General features: G+C 39.2%; 1 protein-coding gene across 1 annotated transcript in view; it reads left to right on the top strand.

Moving 5' to 3' along the window:
• Positions 1–19316, top strand: part of LRGUK (leucine rich repeats and guanylate kinase domain containing) — a 53541-nt gene that overhangs the window by 30570 nt on the left and 3655 nt on the right. The window contains exons 14-19 of the mRNA XM_059817035.1: positions 2284–2485; positions 3531–3644; positions 7069–7226; positions 9998–10086; positions 16327–16461; positions 18609–18638. Of these exons, the coding sequence (XP_059673018.1) occupies positions 2284–2485; positions 3531–3644; positions 7069–7226; positions 9998–10086; positions 16327–16461; positions 18609–18638 (728 nt within the window). The remainder of the gene's footprint in view (positions 1–2283; positions 2486–3530; positions 3645–7068; positions 7227–9997; positions 10087–16326; positions 16462–18608; positions 18639–19316) is intronic.

Genomic DNA, 19316 nt, shown 5'->3' with positions numbered 1-19316 from the left:
TAGGTTGGAAAAGACCTTTAAGATCACCGAGTCCAACCGTTAACCTAACACTGCCAAGTCCACCACTAAACCATGTCCCTAAGTGCCACATCTACACATCTTTCAAACACCTCCAGGGATGGTGACTCAACCACCTCCCTGGGCAGCCTGTTCCAATGCCTGACAACACTTTTGGTGAAGAAATTTTTCCTAATGTCCAATCTAAACTTCCCCTGGCGCAACTTGAGGCCATTTCCTCTTGTCCTGTCACTTGTCACTTGGGGGAAGAGACCAACACCCACCTCTCTGCAACCCCCTTTCAGGTAGTTGTAGAGAGTGATGAGGTCTCCCCTCAGCCTCCTCTTCTCCAGACTGAACAACCCCAGTTCCCTCAGCCGCTCCTCATCAGACTTGTGCTCCAGACCCTTCACGAGCTTCATTGCCCTTCTCTGGACACGCTTCAGCACCTCAATGTCCTTCTTGTAGTGAGGGGCCCAAAACTGAACACAGGATTCGAGGTGTGGCCTTACCAGTGCCAAGTACAGGGGCACGATCCCTTCCCTACTGCTACTGGCCACACTGTTTCTGATACAAGAATTCATCATATATGGTGCCCTTTATGTACGTTAGATACTATTTCTTCTTGTTGCCCCTAAAACCAGCATTGTCCAGCTCCAGGCCTTTGATTTTTAACTGATCATTACTGAGACGGTGTCTAGTGTCAAGACTGTGCCCCATCTCTTATCATCCCATGCCTGTAGTCCTCTACATTGTGTCTTGTGTTTCCTCTTCTCAAGGTCTTTGCTATCATGCCAGGCCTGTATTTAACTACACCATGTTCACAGAATCACTACGGTTGGAAAAGACCTGTAAGATCATCAAGTCCAACCATCAACCAACACCACCATGCCCATTAAACCATGTCCCACAATGCCTCGTCCACACGTTCCTTGAACACCACCAGTGATGGTGACTCCACCACTTCCCTGGGCAGCTTATTGCAGTGTTTCACCACCTAATTTCCTAATATCCTAATTTTCCTAATATGTTATTATGTTGAGTCATAAGCATCTCATTTTACCTGGAACAACTGCTTGTTACTGCTATCCATATAAAACTATGGTTGTACCACACAAAGATAAACAAAAGTAAAACAATTCGATATAAACAACTGGTCAACAAGAGAAATTGCTATCACAGCTGAGCCAAGTCAAGAAAAGTTCAGAGGGAGCCGGACAAGCCTCAGTCCTCGGGTCTTGAAAACTCAGTACAAATGTTATGGCAATGGCAATACCATAATGTAGGGCTCCATGGTTACAATATTCTAGTTTATGTATAGATAGAGAGGGAGAGAGAAAAGATTTTTCAAAGAATGAGTTGGTACGAAGGAAATTCAGGATTGGTACCATTACCCGCATCATTTAATAAGACTTTGTCTTTAAGTCCTAGCATGCAGACAGGTCTCCTTTTTCAGATCTATCTGAAATTATTATAGCTGTTTGCAGTCCTCAGCTGTCAATTAGTGCCAACTGGAGCCGTTGTCCTTACAGTAGAGTTGATGCAAGTTGATGCAACAGGTAAATGTTTCCTAGTCTGCTATACTAAAAGTCCTATTCAAGATAGTTTATTGCTGATAAAAATGGTTCAAGTTAAGATGGCTGACTGCAGTGTAACAGGTGAAGAATATGCACATCATATCTCTGCTGGGGAGTTGTGGTTATACCCAGTTTTGGGAGGGGATAACACTGTAAGCTGCTCCAGCAAAATAAATATGCCCATATCTTGATGAAGATGAACACTTTCACTTTGAAAAATACACCAGCTGAGGAGAAAATTGTCAGTTTGTTCGTAGTGGAAAGCTAAGGGCCAAGGTGGTGATGCAGGTAAGTTGTGCTTTGTGTCAGTACAATAGTGTGAATTGGTGATACATTTAGAATCACTAGGTCCTGATGTAATAGAAAGGATGGAAAAAAAGAAAAAGCCATTAACTGGTGGCTATGAGAAGTATGATGCTTTAAATCACTGTGGAATTTGACTAAAAGGATTCTTTCAAAAGTGTGTTTAGAATAAAGTTATATTATTCTTACAACGCTTTCCACATGTAGCTTTAGGGCACTTCACCTTGAACTTGCCTATTTGGTAAAGTTGGATGCTAGATCTTGAGCCCTGTAGATTGGATACAAGTTTCCAGTACTGCTTTCACAGTAATTTGTGATAAATAGAGATGTCCTAAACTGAGCTACAAGTTCAATAGGCACTCAGTTTCAGGAACAAAACATTGTGTTTCTCTGCTTAATTTTAAAGGGTGTGCGTAGCTTGAAAAATACCTACTTTAAACCCAGATATATCTTGTTAGTACCAATGAACAAAGAAAAATATGAGGGACACCTGCGGAGGAAAGGATTATTCAGCAGGCCAGAGATTGAAGAGGCAGTCTCCAGAGTGGACATATACATCAAAATAAGTCAGGATTTTCCAGGATACTTTGATGCAGTAGTCAACACTGGTAAGTTAATCTCTTTCATACTATAAATCTGACTTCTAACGTCACACCAATAGATGGACCGAAACTGCTATGCAAACAAAACCACTGGCAAATACTAAACTAAGGATGACAAATGTTTTGATGTTCAGCATAACAGTTTAAACTATTCCTTAATTGATTTTCTCAGTTAATTTTTGTCCCAGGAATCCAAAACCTCTGGAGAGCTGTCAGGACTGAATTACTCTGCTACATCCAAGTTGTGCTTTAAGCCCATCTAGAAGGCGAACGAACTATCGAACTCAGCAGCACACTTGTTGAGTATTGTCTCCTATGAGAATATTCAACTGATCTGTGCTAATTGTCTGTTGGTTTCTGGGCAGAGTTCAGAGGTGCTTTTGATCTAACAGACCTAATTGTCTCTGTGTAGAATAGGCTTTTTTCAAGTGTTGAAATGGCAGCTGATGTCCAGTCTGGCAACGTCTCACTGTAAAGAAGAAGCTGCTGCAAAGCTTTTCCTTGTAGGACTCTTCTACTTAGTAACTTGCTCAAGTCCCCCAGCCTGAAACAAGGAATGTGAAGGTGGTAGATATTTCATTAAAACAAATGTTTGCTTCTTGATATTTAGAAATTGAGGATAGAAGGTAGTAGAGAAGAATCCTTTTCTAGTTTGTTCTGTGTCTGCCCTTTTGTGGAGGTGATTTTTGTGGTTCACCACAGTGATGGTGAAATATATCATTGTTGTATGAAATATTGTATTTGTAGTTATTGTCAAGGGCATACAGAGCTTACAATTTAAATATAGCATTAAAGAAATAAAACACAGTAAACCAAATTGCAGAAGGAGAATGTTTAGGTGAGTGCAGAAACTGAGATGAATTTCAGATTATTTTCTTGAATGTGCTATTTATGAAGATGAAGATTTTTCTCCCAAAGAGATGAGGTGGATGGGTTAAGAATGCATTTCTGTGTCAAAGTTCTGTGATTTGTAACTTTGTACTGATGAAAGCTTGGGTTTTTCATTATGTATCCTTTCTCTCCACCATAAAATGCATATCCCTTTCTGCAGATGAATTGGATGAGGCATTCACAGAGCTGAGTTTCCTCGTAAAGGCATACCTGGGTTTGGAGCCACCTGCAGTTTTTGATAGCATTCCGGACTTGAATAGCAGAGCAGGAGCAGGTACTGTCTGGGCACATGCTACTACTGTTCTTATCAGTAGAGTATTCCTACTTATCTGTTACAATAATTGAAATCTGTGAATGATGCAACCTGTGAGACTGCTTGTCTCTGAAAACTCTATGTGCTTCTCTGTAATGGGTCTCCTGGGCTGATTCCTCCCTTCGATCTGAATCTTTAATGGAGATCTTTCCAGGTACTTTACATCACTGTGTGCCCTGAGGCAGTAATATGCAGAAAGTGACTTGCCTGACTCTTCTGAGGATGCTTTTGGGCTGAGGATCTCCCATTCATTCCAAATGAATCACAAGCGAGATATGTGTCTGTGGCTGAGAGCTTTGTGCCTATCAAACTGTTGAGCAACAGGAAAATGGCATGGCATGGAGATCTTACTTTATGCTCTTCCCCAGGATAGCCAGAAGCATGAAGAGGTATATGAAAACCAGGATAGTAAGATGAGTGAAGGCAACTTATAAATTCACTGAGTGCTTTTGGGGCTACCCACTGTGGGGTAAACCCAAAAGATTTTGTGTTTTCTTCCATGTTTAACAGAAGCCTTTTAGTCCTTGAATGACTAAGGCTGGAGCCTCATGATCACTTCCAGCTAATCCAAATGCATACTGCTGCAAAAAGTGGTCATGCCCAACTTACGTCTCCTGTCAATGCATTTCTAGTCTGCTCGTTGCTCTCATTCTTCTGATTGTGCTGTCATTTGTAATCTGGATCAGGGAATGGTTCCATCCAAAAACTAACCTAGGAAAAAAACCCACCAACTTTCAGACAGATCGATTCCTTGATCAAACTCATCATGCAGCTGTAGAATTGGCTCAAGGAGGGAAGGGTAGGGGAGAAGAGCTTCATGGCTGCCTGTGGAGGAAGAAGGGAGGACTACTCTTGTCAGAGGAGGTATAACTAAGATTAGCTTAACATATTGTGAGAACTCAGTTGTAACCGTTGAATTTATTCCAGACAGGGCAGGTTACCAGCTGGGATGAAAGCAGAATACTGGAGAAAAAAAATATAAGAAACAGACATTATGGTATTAAGATGTTGCACAACATGGACTAACAAGAAGCTCATTTATGTGAACTCCTTCCTCTAACTCCAAGAGCCTCCATGGTTTATGGCTGTCTTGGTTAGATCTATTGCAACAGGAGTGTTAATGAGTTTCCTAAGTAACACAGAGCCAATATTCATGACCTTCTGTGTGGCTCAGAAGGCTGCAAATAAAAGTAGCTGAAGGGAGGGCAAAAATATCTGAAATGTTAATGAAGGATAGTGTAAAATTCATCAGTTCATCATTTCAAGTGATTTTGTATCCAGAAAGAATTAATAAATGCTAATTTCCCAGTGGGCAAGAAAAAAGCTTCTACACATATTGTGGCATCTCAGTGCTACAGCAGTGGGGACCTTTCTGAAGAATCTTATTTAATTTTAAACTATGTAGATTTTATTTTCATTTCCAGAGCTTCCATGTTTGTTTGAAATGAGAAAGACGACTTCCTTGCCTTATTTACTATAATATTGTTACTTATTTGTCTTAAAAACACTGGAGACATTTTGCCCTGAGAGGCAACAAAACCCACCAAACCCTAACTAGATTATCAGGAAAGAAGAAAAAGAGGGAGGATTAAAGATAAAAGATTTTTATATAATCATGGTATTTTTTAAGATATGTAAGTATGTATGTGAAGTTCCTTTAAAGGACTTTGTTTGTATTCCTCAGCAGTTCTGAGCTCTTTCAGTGAGTGACTTGTCACTAGTTACAGAAACTTCATTAATAGTTCTAGATTTTGGTAATTCTGCTGTCCATAAAGTAACTTTTAAATTTACTATGCACCATTAAATTCATTTAGAGCTTCATTTATAGGTATTTAAATAAATTTAACTATCCTATTTCTAGAGATCAGCTCTTCTTATGGACTGTGTGAAATAATTTATTTTAAAAAACTTGCCCCAAGGTTGTCTTTAATATTGACATTTTTAGTAAGATAGTAGCAGGGGGAAGATTGGTTGTGTGAGATTATGATAGGTTGTTAATTCTTTTTTTTAATGAACTGCTGTGCAAGATCTTTTGCTCATGTATAGAGTAAAAACACTGGGAGAAAATAGATAAGTTCTTTTTAAAAACTTTTTATAGCAGAAGTATAATACATTTCAGAGCTGTTAATGCTTTGGATGTGCATTAGCAGCTTTCATCCACGGCACTCAGTACTTTACAACTATTAATTATATCTCACAGCAGTCCTGTGGAGTTTGTGTTACTATTTGTATTTTACAAATGAGGAAAGAGACGTTTATGTTAAAGAGGGATTATTTGTGATGGTGAGCACCAGAAATCCCACTGAAGTTTTGGCGGTGTGAAGCTCTGCACCTCTGAAGGTTAGGCTCTATACTTACTCAGTGTCGAAGTGAGTGGTTTACTGTGCCTGAAACAGAACCCACCAATCTCAAGTCTCATCTTCTGTTCTTCACACCGGATCTTCTGGCAGCTACAAACCAGCAGTATATAATGGCTATGCTGAGAGTCATCTGATGACTGTTGAAACTTTTTTATAAAGGCATATACTAAGAAAAATAACCACATTTAGTATATGAGCATGCATATAGATGGGATGTCTCCTTGCCTTTCATCCACCACCTTTGTAGGTGACTTCTTAGGTTGTGAGCTCTTGTGCTTTGATATGACACCCAATACAATTAAAGCTTTCTTATGACTGGATTTCTGCGAAGACTGCCATGTACCAATATTTATAAGAATTTTTCTGTGGCTTAATTTCATATTTAGATACCATTTTATAAACAGGATAAACCCCAGTTTACAGATTTTTCACATTTGAAAAAAATGGTTATGGAAAAAGCAAGTTAGTTGTGTCTTCAGCTTTCTGGCTTACAGTCATGTTTGATTCCTTGCAATACAGCAGTGGTGCAAGTGTTTGGATTTCTGTTCACAGAAATTCAGATATATAACAGAAGAAAAGGTGGCCTGCTCCAACTCCCCATCACATTCTAAGAGCTCTGAGAAGGTTAAAGCTTCTAAGTAGGTAGACTAAATAGCTTAGAGGTCATGACAGTGGTGCATATCAGAGCATCCATAACAAAATGAGGTCATTTACTCACAGTTAAGCACGTCTTCCTAGTCCATTAATCTTGGGGTGGTTTTTTTTAAATTTTTCATAACTTTCATTTGCGTAACTATTCAGCGGGGGATATATTTGTTATATCTGTGAAGTGCTTGGAAGGTTTAAAAGCTTTTTGGGAACTGTGTAGTTTATATCCTTTACAACTTTCACAGTTATCTTTTGTGAATCCAGAATTGTGCCAAAAGCCAGCTGATGATACTTGTAAATGACTAGTTTCTTTCTGCTTGCTGTAAGCAAAGTGGTGTTCAGAATATTTTTGTTGAGGAGTGTCTTTTCCACACTAGGTTCAAGAATACGGCTCTTACAAGAGCAAAGATTGTCACCCAGCAGAGTAATTACTGGAACTACTCGGTCTTTATCTGTCAATGAGTTCTTAGACTCTTCTGCCAAAAAATACCCAGGAGGCAACTCGGACAAATTTGTTGCACAACTAGGCTCTGTGGTAAGGAGCATTTACTCTAACCTTAAACAGAAATTATAAGTTGTATGCAAAAAATACATGTTAGTCAGACCTTTCTTTCTCCAGAGAAAATTGACACCTATTCTCTGGTTGTCTCTCATTTCAACAATATTTACCGCTTCCCCAGAGTTAAGGGGAGATTGATGAGAATGAGGCAGGTAAACTCAGACGAGAGGACAAGCTGTCGTTTGTGCTCAATTTTACATCAGAATAAATCTGTTGATCGTAATTGATTTCATCCAATTGTGTACTGGTATAAGGGAGCTGAATATCATGTCTCAGTTCTACAACAAGATATGAAACTATCCTATTCAGTGGAAATAGTTAGATGCAGTTAATAGAACAATGAAGATTACTTATGAACGCCATCCTGTGGCAGTGGAAAAACTCGTTCAGCCGAGCCTTTCAGAGTGTACGCTAGTGATAACTGCCAGAGATCAAATTTAAGCACATTTTTCACCTGCCTTTACTTTTTCAATCAACAGATTCAACAATGTGCTTGGATTTCAAATAACCTTCTGCAACTTCAGCTTCATCTCTCTTTTTTTCCTTCTCCTTAATAGTCCTTTCCCTGAAGGCATTCATTCTCCTTGCAGGCAGTGGGGGAGTTGGGGCTATGAAGCAGATGTGTCTAATGCTCTTTTTATACGACGACGACAGGAGAAAGAGAAAAAGAAAAATGAAAGCTTTAAACTTTGTTCCATTCCAGGGTTATGATGTCATTATGATGAATGATGGCTTGGCAGGCATGACTTGCTGTACAATTTTGCCACTATCTCTGTATTTATAACTACCTCTGATGTTTAGAATTAGTGCTGTAGATGGAGCAAAGTAACAGACCCCTCTGCCGCTGTTTCCCAGGCTTTAAAAAAGGCTCTTTTAGGTGTGGAGAAAGGTATGACTGTAAAATGGCTGACATAAATAGGGAACCTCCCATCTTGCAGTTTTCTAAAATGAAATACCTCTTTTCAAGCCATGCACAATTCAAAAAATGTCGCAAGTGTTGTTCATTTTCATGTTTCTTTCATCCAAAGGTTTGTTAGTTTAATATAGGAGAGAAGCCAGAATATTTCTTACCTTGGTGGCACTCTGCCATCGCTCCTACCCCAGCAATTTATTTTTCTCACTTTTTATTTCATCTTTTTTATTTTTATTTTGAAAGTTTACATTTTGTCAAGTCAGGGAGAAGTGGTTTATGATGAAGGAGGCTATCATTTACCTTGGGTTTAAGTTACTTAGCGGCCGCAAGGCTCTCTTTCTTATTAGTCTCCTTGTTCAGTGCTGGTAATACCTTTTTGTTATTTACGGCACTAAGTTTCCAATATATTTTTTACATGCAGAGGAAGCTTTACAGCATCAGCTGTAGTGTCAACATAGTAAAACGTTCAAGGTGAAACACAGGTGCCTCTTAGACCATATTTAATGAGAAAAATATAAATACGTCTGTGGCCTTAAAGTAAAATTTTGCCTAAACTGTTACATTTGGGACTGCAAACGATTTTTGTGCTTTTGGCACCCAAATAATGTGCTGTCACTGCAGTAACCACATTCCACTCCCATCTTGTAGAACTGGAAAATAAAAAATACGAAGAAATTAATGTGTATTACCCACAAGCAAAATAAGAAGCAGAATCTGCTGCTCAGGGAAAGACAGTAGATTTAATTCCTTGCAGCCTTATCCCTTGTGAGCATGCACTAATTTTCTACAGCTGTAATTCATTATACAAGGTATGAACAGAAAGGTATCTATACCTGTAATCCACACAGAAAAAGGGGTCAGTATTATATCTTTACCAAAAGAAAGCAAAACAAAACACAAGCTCAGTGGGCATCTAAGCAGAGGCTTACTTAGCATAAACAGTGAAGGAAAGTGAAGGAATTCACAGTAGTCATAATGTGAGCATTCAGCAGATTAACTATATTCTCTTTCATTGCTCATACCACGAAAAAACACCTCTGTTACAGACATGTGATTTAGCTATTAAGTTGATAACTATTGATGGCTAGCAGGTGATAACAATTCAGGATTTAATAACGTTGCTCTGTGATTTACATTTTATTTTTTTAAGCACACTGTAGCACTGCATTTGTCTGACCTAAGAAATTACATTGTCCTACAGCACATGTTAATTAAAACGCTCTTAAAACTCGGGACCACATTTTCCAGTCTGCTGAGATCATAATGTGTTCATTGTACAAAGTCATTTTAACTAACTGAAATTTGCAAAAGGCAATTCCTTCTTTGAGGGAAGAATATTGGTTGATACAGAGTTGGTAAGGCATGTTTTCTGCATTGCTGGAGCAAGGAGACGGTGTATTTTAGATGTAGCGGAGGCAAATTCTTCTGTATTCAGCCCCTTGCTGGTGAAAAGAAGCTTAAGACAACAGCATAGCTAGAATTATCCCTGCTCTAACATATTGGGAGGTTGGGATGCATCAAAAGTGGTTCTCCGTAGATATGCCTTCCTGCTACATCCTGGCACATTTTGACTACTATGAAGAAATGGAGCTTCACTGGAGATGAAGACCTTCATTTTTCAAAGCCAGCAAGATTTCAGACCAAAATTTGGTTTGTGTAGATCGGTGAATTATATTTAGCACCTTGTTAGTTATAATACAGTTCTGCTGTTTTTCCAGAATATATTAACACATATACTCCAGAGTCTTAGCAAAAGAGAGGAATATCACAGCCAATTAAGTTACCATATATTCTTTTAAGTTGCTGTATAAAGTTGGTCGTATTTCTTTATCAGGAAGAAGCTTCTCTCCAAAGGCGTCATTCTGCAGCACGTCAGGCTCTGTCAGGCAAGGCACCTAGTGCACATGTCCAGCCGTTTCAAAGGTAATGTAGAGTGGTTTCAGCCAAGTCCTTTGCAATAAAGTGAAAAATGCCTGTTTAAGATTTCTTCTCCGCTGCTCTTAAGGATGAATGATTATAAACTGTCAGGGATTGCAAATCTCATAGGCCACTCTCCTTTCTATCATTTTTAAATCTAGCCCTACAAATATATCACACACTACCTGTCTCTTGACTTGGGAGTGCAGCAGTCCCGAAATGTGTACCAAAAATGTATGAGGCAGAGCAATCCACAAGTAACTTGTCTAAAACTATGAAACTGTTATATGCTTCTTCTCTGAAAGAGCAGGAAAGGAACATTTTTCTGGCAGCTCACAATCTCCGGCATGTTTTTTAGCACTACTAGTAATTAGTGTTGGAAAGTCACAGCTGTGCTCAGAGCAAGGTTGTTTGCTGCAGTACATTTTCTGTGGATCTCTCTGTTTAAAGCAGAATTTCTGAAAGCTGACTCCACTTCCTAATTTTCTTTTTTTTTTTTTTTTAAGAAAATGGATCCTGTCTTGACTGTCTCTCTTTCTTTTTCCTCATAGTCACCTGCAAAAATATTAAAAGTCTATAAATCTCAATGTACCTTCTTTGATTGATCTTTTGTGGCACTCCTGCCTTCCCCTGGTGTAAATCTTCCTAATCTGAATTCTTCTTTGCTTCCTTTTCCTACCTGCCATGAAAAAGCTCACAGTGTTGACATTTAAAGTATCACATAGGCCTCTAAATAGGCAATCATCAGAACTAACAGAAAAGTTCACACCTTTCAGCTCATTTCAGGCCTGTACAAACGCAGTCACCAATTGTACATACCAGATGTGTTGATGAAAATCATTCCAATGACAAAGTCTGGAGATTGACTATTTTTAAAAGAAAAGAAAGGAGGAAAAAAAACCCTACTGAATTAAACTGTCTCTAGAAAACCAATGGCAGAAGCTTACAGGCAGAGATGCATAATTATGATGCATTTTCCAAATCTTTACTTAGAGAAGAGGTTTTTTTAAGTAGGTGATTCATTCATTTTAAATTATGTTGAAATGAGAAGAAAAATGGAAATCAGTGTTTTCTTTTGCTGGGTGTTTTGGGTTTGATTTAGTGTTGCAATGTGAACTGTTCATCTGAGTCTGCCTTTGTTGCTCTTTGCTCCCTTTATTCCACAATACTCATTCGCTGGAAGCTGATTTTGGAGTTAAGTATAAGACTGCTTTGGCAGAGCTGTCAGGCAGGTGAGAGAAAATCTTGTCATCCCCAATCAGCATCTGCAATTACCAGGCCTCAAGGGATAGATGCATTCAGCAGAATTGGAGGCAAGAGTAGACAACACCCCATTCCATGCAGGAGGTTAAGTCAAGAGGTGCCATAAAAATGAATGCTATAAAATGGTTGGAATTCTGAGAGAGAATCTGAATCCTGGAATGTAGCAATTAGATAGCAGAGAACCTGGTAGGTCATGTATTCCAGTCCAGCAGCGAGTGCATGGTTGTTCTATTAAGCGCGTTTGTTTATACAAAATTGAATCAAATTTCAAATACCCGTAAGAAAGGGGCTTTCACCTTGGAAAAGCTCACCTAGGGTTTGATGGATCTTTCTTTCAATATGTAACTATGGACCTTGGTCATGAGTAGCTTAAAAGGTTATTGCATGTCATCTTAGCTGTGGTAACCATCTTTGGGCACACTCTTAGCCTATAGGAAATGTAAGGTGATGTGGCTTTCTTTAGCTTTTGTCAAGGGCTAAGCAAGGAATTTGTACGCAGATTGTGCGACTGAGATGACACAAGGTAATTCATTATGTCATTATTCATAGTAATATTAGCAGCAGCATCCAAATAATTTTGGGGTACTTAGACTGTTATCTTGTTTTATACCTTTCCATGGTTCTTACTTAAACAATATATATTGTAATGTCTTTTCATCTTTCTCTGTAAGTCTGTGCTTAGTACATTCAGTAGGGTCTCTCTAATTTAATAATTAACTCTCAAAATTAATCAGTCCAGAGTATTTCAAGTATCCCTACAACAAGTGCTGGCAAAGAAAACACCGTAACCTGCATCCGAGGCACCATACTTCATTGTCTCTGCATATGTGGCTCAGAAATTACACTGATCTTTTCGTGCAGCCATCATTGCATTAGATATCCAGGTTCGACATCTCATCTCATTGTTATGTCTAGATCCATCTCAGCTTTAGGGCTTCCCAGATTTCTCTCTCCTGTGGAATATCCATGTTTTAAGTTATTTTCTTTCAAGCTGTATTTTATTTGGAGGTTATTTCTCTTTTTACTTGACTACATAAATAGGATAGGTCATGCCTGTTTAAAATACAGTTTAAAAAAACTCTTGCTGTCTATTCTTGCTTTAATCTTATCAGCTTTGTTCTGATTAATTTTTATTTAGAACATGATAAACCCTTTCTTTATTTTCATTGTCAGCAGCAGTGCATAAATGTACTTCGTCCACTTAATCAGTCTGCTGTTTACGCAAAAATATTATTTCTTTCACTGGTAATGCATCCAGCGTTATACAGGCTTTTAGCTGATGAATCTTGATGTAGAAAGCTTGCTGCTGTAAGCACTCCTCACTGGGGAATACTGCTTCTCTAGAGGAGCTGAGAGAAAAGAATATGCACCCTTGCTTCAGTTACTCCACTGTAAAGCTTCATTTTTACCTTGAACTGCCAGTGGAATTTGAATTGACTGAAGGTATGGACTTGTGACTGGGAGAAGCAAGCATGCATTTTGTTCTGTCTGTTCTACCCCTGGGAAGATGACATCTTGGAGCAAAGTGGGGCAGATAGAGAGAAGGAAGTTCATTAAAGTGGATTAATTTCAAATTGCACTGGGAAATACAAGAAGAAGGTCCATGGTTGCCATGCTGGATGGATGTTGGATGGAGTTGGTATAGAATGAAACTTTGTTCCACTGAAGGCATTGTAGGTAATCTGAAGCAAAATAAGACAAGTGCTTTAAAACATAGGTGATTATAATTCTAAAAGAACAAAACTGATTTTTAAATATGCGGGTAATTGATTATGCATATAGGACTAGATTTTAATTGTATAAACTATATGAGTAGCTCCCTTAAAGCAGTGTTTTGTTTGATTATTTGTACCCTGATTTCTGTGATTGAAAAGGACTATCAGTACAAAGCAAACTTTTCTGTGTCCAGACACTTTTTGTCACGCAATGAGGAGGAATTCAGTCACTTTAGTATTTCTTCAGTGGCAGTGCTGGCTCATACACGCCTGCCCCTTCCTTTTTTTCCACTGCCCACTCTGTGCTGCCACTGGCTCCAATGTCATACAGCTTAGTGAGGAACTAGATAAAGGTACAGATCAGATTTTGCCAAACAAAAAGGTTGTTTTTTCAGCCAGATCAATTTCCCTCACTCTCTGAAGAACCACTTGTGCTGGCATCACGCTGAGAGAGGACTGGGCGTGTAAAGAGGTGGCTGTGGACCAGGAATGGTAGAGGGCAGAGGAAGCTCAGCTTGCTTTGGAGCAGTTTAACTTGCTTTTTTAAGCTGCAGAGAATGAGAACCCTACTTCAGTTAGGAGTGAATCTAAATTATGTGAAATATATGAAGCTGATGCCAAAAATTGTATATGCAAAAAAAGTTCCTAAGGTACTAGATGTTTTGAATTTCTTGTGTATCTGTAAATAGTAAAAGATTCTTTAATGCTTAATCTCATCGTTACACATTTTAATCTGAACTGAAATATATTGCTCAATTTTCCTGAGTATACGTTAGAAAATTTTAAAAGTGGTGTCACACAAGAATCTAACCTATTTTATTTATTGCAGCCCCGCAGGGTTATCTACATAAATTTAGATTCTTAAATCCAAATTATTGAAAACCTGGCCTCTTTATTTTTTGCCTGTGGCTGCGTGCAGGTGTAATTAAAGTCATTTTGATGTCTCATTGCCTAATATAATGTAGGGGCAACGTTCGGTGGTTTGCTCTGAATAATTTCACTAGTTGTCTGTGTGTTTGAGGGTAATAAATAAGGGGTTGGGTTGAAGTCTCATTCAGATCAGGCCTTTAGCTAATGATTAACTTCTCGATTTTGTCTAAATGTTGCTGAAAGAACTGGAGTAAGCAAGAGCAGGCATCACAGAGAGGAGAATTTATAACATGCAATCTTGCTTTTCTGAGTTGGAAGAAATTCGTACACTTCACAGGTTCACTGGAGCTCCTTGCCAGAACTGGGAAGAGAGAAGGTCCATGGTCTACATGTGGTTGAGACACTCTCTTCAGGTTGGGTTTGCTTGCTGTGAGCATAAGATTTACATGCATGTGGTTGCATACATTTCTTGCAGACCCTCTTGTCTTGTCAACCTCTGACTTCAATGTAATTTTGCTTTTCATTTTTATTTTTATGCCCCTCTTAATGACAAAACTAGGAGGCTGTTCTGAACTATATGGATGTGCCATTTCACAGGTGCTATTTAACTCCAGCCTGTTGTTCCCCCCCCCTTTTTTTTTTTTCTTGAGCTGAGGCATCCTGGTGCAATTTCAATTACTCTCTGAGCCTAAACACCTATAATGACAGTACAGAACTTGAGAGGCAATGTAAAGAAGACATTTAGTCCAAAGATAGAAGGTGAAAAAACATCTCTAGAACACCTTTAAATATGCATATTTTTCTTAGCTCTCAGGCATGTTGTTTTAAGTTTATTTATCAAGTGAGATGTAGCTTCTGAGAGTGGGTCACGGGTTCTGAATCCAAACCTATGCTCCAGGAATTAGAGTTCATTTTCCTGTGGTGACCAAGTCCTTAGAGGGGTGGCCTTGAATCCTGTCTTCAGATTTCTGCTTTGACTCTTATAAGCTCCATTGTCAGCCTGTGTTATTTCTGTGCTATATATTGAGCAGAGTTCTTTGCTGAGAGATTTTCTTTTTCTTTTTTTTAATTTTATTTTATTTCCATGATGTGGATTTACAAGAAATTATTTCTGAGAGCGCTTAGCTCTGGGGGCCATTAATGGAATCAGGCCCTTTCTCCTATGTAATTGGTTCAGATTTTGATCTGTGCCGTTAACAAACAAACATCATTACCAGCCGGCGGTTGCTTGACAGTGAAACAATAACAGCTTGAGGCCTTACACTAGGGAAGCTTTATTTATAGGTATTAATAATAAGAAGAAACAAAACAAAAGGAAATTTAAAGATGAAGAGCAGAAAAACCTTGCTTGCAATGCACAGAGTATTGGGCTAGGGACTGATTTCTGAGGAGGAGTGGGGAAAGCCTCATCACTGAAGCACCAAAAGACCCACAGGGAGAATAATCCTGCTTTGGCAAGATGAGGAGGCGTGAAAAGACAGTTTGAGATTCCAGCCTCTCTGTTTCCTGGTGGAAAGTGGCAGTGGTATACTTGTTGCCTCAATGGCCTATGGGAGTGATTGAGGGCTTGATGAAGAACTTAACAGTTTGGGGGTTTTTTTTGAAATGTAGCAATGAGTCTTCAGAAAAGATACTAACTCTTCTTCAAAACCTAGCCTCTCCTGGGGCGCAAGACTTCAACAGTTGCTACTGCAGTTAAAAATGTTCTTGACAAGCTTCCTAGGGAAACTAGAAAATGGCACATGCAAAAGTTACATAGGCTTATTGCCCTTAAAAATAAACAGATTCCTTCAGAGTTCAGTTGAGGTGTGTCGGTGGGATGGCTCTGGTACAGGGGGTAGATGTATGGAATCTTCCAAGAGTTATAATTTTACGTTCAGCATTTCATTAAGGACCTCTCATGTCTGGCAGTCTTCAGTGCTGCTTCTCTTTGGTTTTAGCTCTGTGGTTCGAGTCTATAAATAAAGTGGTGTCAATACTGCAGTTACCAGGAATGTGGTTTTTTGGGTGTTATGAATGGCAGTGAAAATGAAACTTCTCACCTTGTGAGTTAGTTACAAGGGGTGTGATTAATCTCACCTGATTTTGGGTGTCTTTAATAAAAGTATCTCTATTGCCCTACAAATTGCCCTACACTGCTTTGTCTCAGTGGAGAGTGATTGAGATCTCTACTTAAGCTTGAGTTTATTCATACTGTAGCTGTGACTGTTCCTCTCTATTGGCTATAAATAGAGCCTGGATTCCTCCAGCCAACTGCTTATTGCTGCTTCTCTCCCCCTGGAGACAACGCTTCCCCCACATCCGAACAGGTCTTGTGAACTCACTAAGCACTAATTATGCTATCACGCTATATAAATGCATGTAACAAGCACTTTATTTTCTTTTTGTATCATTTTAGGGACCTGGTAGTCACTCCTGCACCGGGCAGCTCCCATCAACAATTACTGGAACCAACAACACATGCTTCTCTGCTCTCAGATGGAAGGAATGTCACCCAAGACCAGAGCTTCCCCCTCACTAACCCAGAGAGTCGGTGAGTTCAGTTTCTGAAACAGCAGATCATCGCTGGGTGGAATGAAGGTTAATGCTGCAATGTGCAAGATCTAAAACCATTTCCCAAGCTAATGCAGTTGCCTCATCTGTTACATCAACAGCCTTATTAAACGTGTGTCGCTGCAGCATAAAACAAAGTCTTGTCATTCATGGGAATGGTTTCATTTAGGCACCGTAATTCATATACACAGAAAGGGAATTTCAAGAGCTTTCGATCCAGAGGATGTTTGAAGGGAAAAAGATGCTGAAAGAAACTTGGTCCAGGTATAGAAAAACAGAATCTGAGTGCTAAATATGTTTTTTAGACAAATTTACCAGATACTGCTATCAGAATTATTTCTCATTCTCTCTTTAGAGGATTACCATAGTTACTTTTGAATACCGTTTGGGAGGTTCTGGGTGATACCATGATCTTCAAATTCATATCTCATCCATGGTAACAGCAGACCCCATCAGGATCCTGAGCTTTGTATCACCTTTACCTTCTCTTACTATCTCAGCCATTGCTGCTATGCTTCATATCTTGTCCACCATCTCTGCTTGTGAGTGATGAACATCCTCATTTATATGCACCACAGCTAAACAGGCTGAGGTATGGGAGGGAGACAACTCGTATTTCATTTAAAGCTTGTAGAGAGGTGAGGATAGAAGAAGATTTGAAGAGGCTACATCTTCAGTGTCTTTTAGGCCTTCAGCTATGAAGCGGCTCTGTTTTCCTGACTTGCTCTTTCCTGACATTGCCTCTTACAGATGGCTGTGGCTTACTCTAATGGTGCTGTTTCATAAGTACATCTGAGCTCTGGCTGCCAACAAGCCTGTCTGCTGTTGTGGCAAGTGACATTTCTATGTCACTTTCTATGCCTTTCTATGCAGTATCCTAGATAAGCTTTTTTTTCCCCTTTTCTGACCATCTGTTATAATCTCATGCCCAGATGGGATACACAGAAGCAGCCGGATGCCGCACAGCATGACCTAGTGAAGCATAACATGCCACATCCCCCATCCACACTAGGAAATAGGTGTGTGCTCACCCTTCAGAACCTACCACAAAGCTCATCTGAAAGCTGCAACTTAGAGTGAGCTGATATCTATGTCATATGGCTGTTGGTAAGCGTGAATTTGATCGTGGGTTCAATCCCGTGCCTCGTATCTTGTTCTCATTCCATACAAAGCAAGGTATCTTTCCTGCTCTATTTAAACATACCATACCATGTATTTTTCACTTATGTGTTTTCACATCTTTTAAAAAAATAAGCTCCTAAATACCCATTAGGCAGCTTTTCACGTTAAGTCAGACCAATGAGAAATGCTGAGCATCTTTATAAGATTTCAACCCATTCACTTTATTCCTCATCTGTTAAGCAGAATTCTTAGCTAAACTTGCTGTTGAAAAAAATCTCATTGTTCCTTTTATATCCTAGAGAGACTGCCAGTTCCCTCTATGTGATGTACTACCTGCCACTGTAATTACAAGTAGTTAATTAGCATGCTGTAAAAAGGTTGAAACCGTAGGCCTCTGCAGGTTCATTTGTCCTGAGCATTTGTGCCACAGTGGAGTGTGCTGAAGGGGAACAGCGCGAGCGTATGAGAGAAACTGAGTGCATAATAGGTCACAGAGGGATTATGCATCATCCGTCCTTACCAGTAAGAGGCAAGACCTATAACTCAAATGAGTGTGAAGCTATGATGGGTTATAAAGGTCTTACACTTCGCATATGGGAATAAATATGTCTTTCCACTCCACCACATTTTGCTGTTTTGACTTTAGCAGTGTTTTCATTTAGCACTGTTAATAACACAGTGGAAAAACAACTGTGAGGAGAGAAAAAGCAAACTGCTAATCTGATTCATTTTCTGTACATGCTTCATGGCCTACAGCAAAATTGTATAGAGTCATGTTGTCAAATCCTCTTGCAAGGGAAATATGGAAAGTTTGGAGGAAATTTGCTTATAGGCGTGATTGATGGAAATGCTGTTGTATAGATGCATTTCAAATACTGGTGAGAAAATCCCCCATTTCTGAAGTATTGTAGTAAAGCCTGTAGTGATTTTGTTTGAATATTGAGGTGGTTTAATATTTTCTTTTTCTTCTCTCCTATTTTATGCTTTCAACATTTGGAATGGAAGAAAGAGTAAACTAAAAAAAGCCATCAAGGGGTAAGAGCATGAATGTATTGACCTCCAGGCACACCTAATGAAGGAAATACTGTTTTCCAAGATCGGGAAAGCAGATTAGTCTGATATCTCACTGGGCAACACTGTGTCCAGGTCCTAAATTTTTCACATTATTTCTCAAATCTGGCAGGTTTTATTTAAGCTTGAGCTGTGGTGGAAACGGCATCATTATTCTTCAGGTCACTAACACTTGTTGGATTCAAGTCCTGCAGTTGTTCTGTTACTTCTGCTCTACAAGTAAGATAGATGATCTTGATTGCATTTACTCAAGAGTGAAAATCGCAGGTTTTGTTTGGACGTCTGCCCACTCACCTGCAGTTTTCAGCAGGACAGTTTCTAATTACATCCATGGCTTCTTTTCATTGCTCAGACCACAGCTATGGTCTTCTCCTTGGAAGTAACCTATGATGACCTAGTCTTTCCTGATCTCACAAAAGAAAACACCATGCCAGTTTCCAGGGATTTTTGAAGTCCTCTGCTGGAGGCTGAACTCTCCCACACATGAAAGTGTGGATTTTTTTTTGCCTGAGGTTCCATTTGTTTTCACTCATAGGCTTAAACAATTTATCATCGCTTTTAGTGAGTAGCAGTCCTTTAGGGCAATATATCTTACAACTGTATTTTAAAGGACTGCTACTCACCACAGGCAATGATAAATTC

The sequence above is a fragment of the Gavia stellata genome, chromosome 4, assembly GCF_030936135.1.
Source record: "Gavia stellata isolate bGavSte3 chromosome 4, bGavSte3.hap2, whole genome shotgun sequence".
NCBI classification, from domain to species: Eukaryota; Metazoa; Chordata; class Aves; order Gaviiformes; family Gaviidae; genus Gavia; species Gavia stellata.
The sequence above is the reverse complement of the archived record's forward strand: the minus strand, read 5'-3'. Positions and strand labels throughout refer to the sequence as shown.